Genomic DNA, 8534 nt, shown 5'->3' with positions numbered 1-8534 from the left:
CAATGGGGAAACTAGATTTATGATCAAAATCAAGCACAAGAAGCATACCTCAGAATCCCCCTCGAAAATCTTCTTCAAAATCGCATAAGCCCGATTCCAAAATATTAAAAATGGTGAAAAATTTTGAAGTCCCATTTTTATATGCTCTGCCTAGGTTTTTCGGACCTGCGGCTCAATTTCCACATCTGCGGACCAAGCTCCGCTTTTGCAATGAATCACTTAAACACTGCCTCTGCTTCTGCGATCAAAAGACCGCATCTGCACTCATCAGAGGTGCAGAAGTCACATCACACCTGCGGTCCAAGCTCGCACCTGCGCTCTGAAGTCCGCTTTTTCAACCATCGCAGGTGCGGGAATTCCATCGCACCTGCGTCCTCTCCCCAGATCTTGCTTAATCGTATCTGCGACCCTTTCATCACTCTACGGGCTTGCACCTGCAGTTCCCACTCCGCAGGTGCGGTTACACCAGTAGCAACAACACTTCAGCTGCATTTCCTCAACTCAAATCAAGCCATCAACCACCAGAAATTACCCCGAGGCCCTCGGGACCAAAACCAAACATAAGGTCCTATAACATCATAAGAACTTAGTCAAACCTTCGAATAACTCAAAATAACATCAAAACACTAAATTACACCCGCATTCAAGCCTAAAGGACTTCTAAACTTCCGAATTCCACAAACGATGACGAAACCTACCAAACCACGTTCGAATGACCTCAAATTTTGCACACAAGTCAAAAATGACACCACGAACCTACTCCAAATTCCGAAAATCCAATCCGACCCCGATATCAAAATTTGCATTGCCGACCAAAATAGCCAAAATTCTAACTTTCGCCAATTCAAGCCTAATTCTACTACAGACCTCCAAATCACATTTTGGACGCGCTCCTAAGTCTTAAATCAACTAACGGAGCTAATAGAACCATCAAAATTCAAATTCGAGGTTGTTTATACATAAGTCAATATCCGGTCAACTTTTCCAACTTAAGCTTTCAATTAAGAGACTATGTGTCTCAAACTCTCCGAAACCACTCTGGACCCGAACCAACTAACCCGGTATATCATCATACAGCTATAGAACGCAAAAGGAGCAGGAAATTGGGGAACGGGGCTATAACTCTCGAAAAGACCGGCCGGGTCGTTACATAAGGTCAACCTACGATCAAACCTAAAGAATTTCTAAACATTCAAATGGCCATCTTTCGGCAAAACAAGTGAAATCAACTTAGGGACCTCTGAATTAAATTCCAGGCACACGCCCAAGTCCAAAATCAAAATATGAACATACCAGAATCGTCAAAATACAGATTCGGGGTCGTTTACCCCAAATATTGACCGTGGTCAACTCTGGCCTCATTTTTAGTTAAAATTATTGTTTTCTTCAAAATTTCACATAAAAGATTTTTGAAAAGCGGCATAGACCACGAATGCAGACCAAGAAATATCAAATGACGTTGTGGGAGGTCTCAGATCATGAAAATTAACGCTATTAATCAAAACGACCTATTCGGTCATCACAGTTTTAAGGGGTATATATACAATTGTACTTTTTCTATCCCTTAAAGAGTTGAGAAGAAGGCAATCCTCGCGCTATTAAAATTTTATTTTCCCGTTAAAATTTGAACTTGGCAGCTTGTGTAAATAACCATTTAATAAAACAACGACTTTGAGTTGCAGCTTACCCAACTTTGTGGCTATAAATACATGATCTTTCTCTTAGATTTTCCTTACGAAAGTTTTGAGTTCTCCTTCTTCCTTTGCATTGTTTTTAATAGAAAGAAAACAACTATAAGTGTAATTTGCTACCGATCTTGGAGTTTGTTGGTCACTGGAGTTTGAAGTACCGCTCCACCAGTGAGGGTAATCCGTTCTTTTCTAGGAGGAAATTATCCTAAACCTCGGATACTAGGAGATGATTAAGTTCCTAAGGAAACACTGTGAATTCAGTGGGCTCAGATTAATTTTCTGTTTCTTCTATATTTCTGTTTTTTACATGTTTCTATTTTTTGAATATATTTTCGAATACGGATTACAAACATGTAAAATACCTTTGCTACTTTTTTGTAGGCTTAACACCTTAGAAATTTCTGAAGTTGGTATCATTTATTCGAGTATGTACTGGAACTATTTTTGGTCCTAATGGAGTTTCAACTAGTTTATTTACATAGTTGACCAGAAAAATAAGAAATACATTAAAACAAATCATCATTGCACCTAAAGAATAAATAAAAAGATATACAAAATTGAGGTAAAAATGCGTAGTATATTAAAAAGTGTTGGAATATATACTATTTTTTTTGGTAATTAACATTTTATTCCTCAACAATTTTTACATACTGCAATCAAGCTTAATCTGGACATACGCCCCAGATTTTAGCTCCATTTCCTGGCCTCATTTACTACTACTACAAGGAACTGTTTAGTCTAACAGTTCAGTCTAACTACTAATTGTAGAAAAGTTCATTACATACTAGGATAGTAGTTGAGTTCCAGTAGTCTTCTTTGTGACCCGTGTTTACTTTCTCCTCGCCCATGCACACCTTGTGTTATTGCTCTGCTTAGAATTACTTCTGATCGTTGTACTCCTTTGAAGATCCTGCCGTTCCTCTCTTTCCATATGTAGTACAAGGTTCCTGCCAGTATGAGTTTATATAACTCAGCTGTTGTGTTCCTCCCTTTATAGTACTTTCCTGCCCATTCAAGTTCATTTCCCCACATCATTGGTTGCCTCTGAATCCCTTGCCATTGCAGCATTGCTGTCCATACTCTCGATGAATAAGTACATTCAAAAAACTTATGATCCACTGTCTCCTCCTCACTGTTACATAAAGAACATGTTATATCTTCCACATAGCCCAAACCCCTCAACCTGTCTTTAGTCATCAACCTTCTATGTGCAGCTAGGAAAACAATAAAGTTCCATTTTGGCACTCCAACACTGCTGTGCACCAGTTTCCTCCATGGTACTCTATCAAAGTTACCCCTCAGTTTCCCATACATCTTCTTAATAGAGAAGCTGCTTATCCCCTCTACATCCTCATCTGTATAACCAGCTTCCTCAAAGTATTGTTTGGCTTTAAGAATCTTCTGTACTATCCAAGAAGCTTGTTTTGGTACAATACTCCACAATGCATTCTGCTTCTTATAATACACATGTATCCATTTCACCCACATCCTATCTTTCTTCATGCACAGGTTCCAAAGGAGTTTACATATAGCTGCCTTATTCCATTCCTCTATATCCAGCAAATTTAAACCACCTGCTGCTTTAGGTTTGCACAAACTATCCCATGACAATAGAGCTTTCCTTGACACTTCTACACCCCCAGTCCATATGAGTGTTCTACATACTCTTTCAATAAGTTGGATCAATTTCTTTGGTAGTACAAACACATGAGACCAGTATACTTGAATAGAGATAGCACACTCTTGATTAGCTGAATTCTTCCTGCATAGGACAAAAACTTTGATGTACAGGATTGGATTCTCCCTAGCATCTTTTCAAGCAAAGGATGGCACTGTATCAATGATAACCTCTTTGAGCTAAGAGGTACCCCCAAGTACCTAACTGGTAGTGTTCCTTTGATAAATTCCAAGTCTTGCAATATCCTCTGTTGGTTATCATCATGCACTCCACCAAAGAACATGGAGCTTTTATCAGCATTTGCCCCTAACCCTGAAGCCTTTGAGAACTGCTGAAAGCACTGAAATAGTAGTTGAACAGATATGGCATCACCTCTACAGAATAGTAATATGTCATCAGCAAAGCTCAATTGCACTATGTTCAGTTTCCCACATTTAGGATGGTAGTTGAAATTAGGATCCTTTTTAAGTGTCTTCAATAGTCTTGTCAAGTACTCCATAACCAGCACAAATAGGTAAGGAGATAGGGAATCTCCGTGTCTCAATCCTTTCTTAGCTTGAAATGGCTTTGTAGGCTGCCCATTAATCATAATGGAGTATGACACTGTTGTAACACAATTCATAATCCATTGCACAAATCTCCCTGGCAGCTGCAGATGTGTCAACACTTGTTCTAAATAACCCCATTCCGCTGAATTATAGGCCTTCTTCATGTCTATTTTCATCCTACATCTAGGAGAAACACCTTTCCTGCCATAACTCATGACTAAGTATTATGTCGTCATTTATAGTATTAACCATTAGTTTTGTTTGGATATAGTATTTATTATGGAGTAATTATTTATTTTATTTTGATAAAATTTTAAATAGATCATTTATTAGTCTATGCCCTTTGCTTATATAGTATATGATTTAGTGTATAGAGTTTAGCTTATACACAGAAGATTAAATTATCAGTTCTTATATGTATAAACTTTGAGTTCACGATCTAAAGATGGAAGTGAATAACCCATCAGGAATGATTATAGCACAATATTAAATATAATTTATCTTGATTATGGAAATGGTTTAATTCCAACTTCTTGTGCTAGTAGATTTTGTATGTATTGAACAATCCAAGTGGAGATAAATATTTTATAATGACTTAATAAAATAAATTCTCTAGCCATTAAATGTACTTATACTCTTAATCTTTATATAATTATTATTAGTTGTGTATATTCCTTTTTTTTTTTGATTTATTAAAAGGCAAGATCCTTTCGTGGGCCAATATGCCTGGTAAATTGGATAATAATAATGTACACTGACGAAATAATAATTAGTTAATTGAATCCATATCTTGGTTTAGAGATTGATGATACATATTTATGAAAGCTTTTATGTTTGTAGTGTTCCAGCTGACTGGTTTTGCCAAGAGGTGGTGGTAGGATTATGAGCAGAGCAGACCAGCAAGTTCACCGCCACTAACATGGGATCAGTTTTGTAGCGCTCCGGCCGGCCGTTTTGAGTGTTGTAGCCCCGTTCCCTCATTTACAGCTCATTTATGCTTAATTATTGTTATGTGACTTGCCGGGGTAGTTGGTTCGGTTCCGGGGATGTTTCGGAATGAGTTGAGACACTTAGTCTCAAAGTTGGGAGCTTAAGTTGAAAAGGTTGACTAGATGTTGACTTAAGTGTAAATGATCCTGGAATGGAGTTTTGAGGATTCCAATAGCTCCGTTGTGTGAATTTGGACTTAGGAGTGTGTCTGAATAGTGATTTGGAGGCCCGTAGTTGAATTAGGCTTGAAATGGCAAAAGTTGAAATTTAGAAGTTTGATCGAGAGTTGACTTTGTGGTTACCAGACTCGGATTGGGGTTCCGGGAGTTGAAGTAGGTCTGTTGTGTCATTTGTACCTTGTGTGCTAAAGTTGAGGTTAATCAGATGTGATTTGATAGGTTTCGACATCGAATGTAGAAGTTAGAAGTTCAAAAGTTCATCAGGCTTGAATTGATGTATGATTCATTGTTTTAGTGTTGTTTGATGTGATTTGAAGGCTCGACTAAGTTCGTATCATGTTTTAGTACTTGTTGGCATATTTGGTTGAGGTCCTAGGGGCCTCGAGTGGATTTCAGATGGTTATCGGAATGAAATTCGACTTGGTGTAATAAATGAAGTTTTCTGCTTTCTCTGTCTGGTTTCTTGTACGCGATCGCGTGGTAAAGTCCACAATCGCGTGGTAAGGTCCACGATCGCATAGGCTGTTATTTTGGGCAGTGGAAACTTGTTCTATGCGATCACATATTTTGGGCTGCGAACGCGTAGCTGGAGCAGTTCATGTATCGCGAATGCGTGGGCTAAGACGTGTTCGCATAGAGGAAATGAGGCGGCTGGGTTCACACGTATTTTCTCTTCACGATCGCGTGAAGATGGCCACGATCGCGTAGGTTTCATGGATCAGTTCATTGCATTTGCGCGGGGATTGACGCGTTCGCGTAGGATTAAATTACTGGGCAGTTTAGTTGTGCTTCACGATCGCGAAGCAATTTTTGCGATTGTGATCAAGGACACCTGGATAGACTTAAATATTTCAAAAATGAGTGTTTGAGTTTATTTCATAAATTTTATTTTGGGAGCTCAGTTGGAGGCGATTTATCGAGAGATTTTCAAGGGAGTGATTGGGGTAAGTGATTCTTACATAGGTTTTGTTAAACTCCATTATTGTATCTTTGATTTCATCATTTAATTAGTGATTTGGATAGAAACATTGGGGAAAATTGAGGCAAGTACTTAGGCCAAATTTTAGGGATATGATCAAGATTTTGGTAACGAATTTGAGTAATTTCTATATGGGTAGACTCGTTGCTGAATGGATGTTCGGATTTTGTGACCTTTATTGGATTTCGAGATGTGGGCTCGGGGATTGACTTTTGAGTTGACTTTTTGACTTTTGTTTAAGAACTTAGCATTTTCATATGGAATTGATTCCTATAGCTTGAGTTGATCGTATTGAATCGTTTATGGCTAGATTCGAGGTACTTGGAGGCCGTTTCGCGAGGCAAGGGCTTGTTGGAGAAGAGTTTGGCACGGTTTGAGGTAAGTAACACTTCTAAACTTGGTTTTGAGGGTATGAAACCCCGAATTACGTGTTATGTAATTGGTAGTGAGGTGACACACATGCTAGGTGACGTGTGCGTGAGCGTGCACCATAGGAATTGTGTCTCGGTCGATTCCATGGAACTGTATAGTTGATTAATCTTGCCGGTATCTGTATTTTCACCATGTGTTAGAGAAATTAAGCAGCTAGTCATGTTAGAAATCATGCTTAGGCTACCTGTTGGTACTGTTGGGAACCACAGGGGTCATGTTACATGTTGAATTATTTGCTTAATTAGCAATTTTGTACTCAGTCACAGCTATTATTTGCATATTATATCTCAGTCTCTATTGTCCTTTATTGATACATTATATCATCATTGTTTGGGCTGGTTATCATGATTCTTGTGAGCCCAAGTAATTGGAGAGATTGATGACTAAGTGAGGCCGAGGGACTGATTGTGAGAATATTAATGGGATCGTGCTGCACACCGCAATAAATTTATTTAATTCATGCCATAATTGGCTTATTATAGCGCTTGGGTTGGAATTTCCCCTCCGGAGTCTGCACATCCACATTGAGTGCATGTACCTGCTGAGTGCGAGTGTGAGTGCGAGTGCGAGTGCCGGGCGCTTGTGATGATGGAGTTTGTGGGGATGGAGTGATTGTGAGGATGGAGTGAATGGGAGGACTGAGCGACTTATACTCTGATAGTATAATATATGATTTTATTACTGTTTGTACATTAGTTGGCACATATAACTGTCATGTAGATACTGAGATGTACCATATCTTGTTTCTGTGGAACTTGTCATGATTTACTTGTTTGGGTTTTAATTGTTGAACTTGAAAGCATGCCTACATTTCTGTACTGAAATTCTGTAATTGAACCGTACATGTGAAGATTGTCACTACTTTCAGCCCAATAGTTAGACTTGTTATTTACTGAGTTGGTTGTACTCACGCTACACCCTACACTTCATGTGAAGATCCAGGTGTTTCCGGACACGGTGGTTGCTGATTCTCAGAGTTTACTGTCATTCAGAGATATTCGAGGTAGTTGACCTGGCATCCGCAGACCTTGACTCTCCTCCCCTATCCCTCAGTTTTATTTATTCATTTTCAGTTTTATCCAGTTTATGAGAGTTTTACTTATTTAAAATTGTTTTAGTATGTTTTAAATTTGAAAGTGTTGGTAATGTCTGAGTTGTCGACTTGCTTAGTACCATGATAGGCGCCATCACGACATGTTGAGTTTTGGGTCGTGACAAGTTGGTATCAGAACCTAGGTCACATAGGTCTCACGAGTCATGAGCAGGTTTAGTAGAGTCTTGCGGATCGGTACGGAGATGTCTATACTTATCTTCGAGAGGATGCCGAAACCTTAAGAAAACTTCACATTCTTGTATTCTTGTTGAGCGGATTTATTGATTCTGGGAACTAAACATCTGTTATTCTATTCTCTCATAAATGGGAAGACACGTGCTACCAGACAGGACAGACAACCATCAGTACCACCTACTAGGGCCATAAGAGGCCGAGGTCACGTTAGGGGCCGCGGTAGGGGAAAATGTGCAGCTCGTACAATAGCTATAGTAGCGCCTGTAGATCCACCAGTTGCTCCAGCTCAGGAGCAGGTTCCAGATGTGGTTGAGCCAGCCAGCTCAGGCACCAGTTGTGCCCATTATGTTTCAAGGCCTTCAGGAGGCTTTGGCTCAGATTTTGACTGTGTGCACTAGCCTTGCTCATGTGGTTTTGGTTCAGACCGCGCCAGAAATTTCTATGGTCGGGGGAGGTACTCAGACTCTCGTCGTCTGCATTCCAGCGTAGGTGATGCAGGGACTTCAAACACCGGAGGAACTGCCAGCCCAGCAGGTTGCAGTTGCTCAGGCCCAGGTGGGTCCCGTTATGACTGATTATGAGCATAGGATACTAGAGATATTTGGGAGGCTCTAGCCTCCATCATTCAGTGAGGCTGAGTAAGAGGATGCTCAGGACTTCTTGGATAGGTGCCAACGGTTCTGCACAGTGAGTATTCTGGAGACCAATGGAGTCTCATTAACTACTTTTCAGTTTACTGAGGCTGCCTT

At 39.8% G+C, this 8534-nt stretch overlaps 1 protein-coding gene across 1 annotated transcript; it reads right to left on the bottom strand.

The window, feature by feature from the left end:
* Positions 1 to 215: 215 nt before the first annotated feature.
* Positions 216 to 4081, bottom strand: LOC109236442. The gene is made up of 5 exons (XM_019402624.1): positions 3570 to 4081; positions 2574 to 3453; positions 533 to 568; positions 313 to 434; positions 216 to 258 (listed from the first exon to the last, which is right to left on the bottom strand). The coding sequence occupies exons 1-5, from the start codon at positions 4079 to 4081 to the stop codon at positions 216 to 218; spliced, it is 1593 nt and encodes a 530-aa protein (XP_019258169.1).
* Between the last annotated feature and the right edge of the window lie 4453 nt (positions 4082 to 8534).

Source organism: Nicotiana attenuata, unplaced genomic scaffold (genome assembly GCF_001879085.1).
Source record: "Nicotiana attenuata strain UT unplaced genomic scaffold, NIATTr2, whole genome shotgun sequence".
Taxonomy (NCBI): domain Eukaryota; kingdom Viridiplantae; phylum Streptophyta; class Magnoliopsida; order Solanales; family Solanaceae; genus Nicotiana; species Nicotiana attenuata.
The sequence above is the reverse complement of the archived record's forward strand: the minus strand, read 5'-3'. Positions and strand labels throughout refer to the sequence as shown.

Bases quoted from the DNA above. Each gene is read 5' to 3' on its own strand.
- LOC109236442 (XM_019402624.1), bottom strand. From the start codon at position 4,081: ATGAAGAAGGCCTATAATTCAGCGGAATGGGGTTATTTAGAACAAGTG. The intron at 3,454-3,569 runs GTACTTGGGGGT...TGTCCTATGCAG, and splicing joins AAAGGAACACTACCAGTTAG to GAAGAATTCAGCTAATCAAG. The intron at 435-532 runs GTAATTTCTGGT...TGGGAACTGCAG, and splicing joins TTGGTCCCGAGGGCCTCGGG to GTGCAAGCCCGTAGAGTGAT.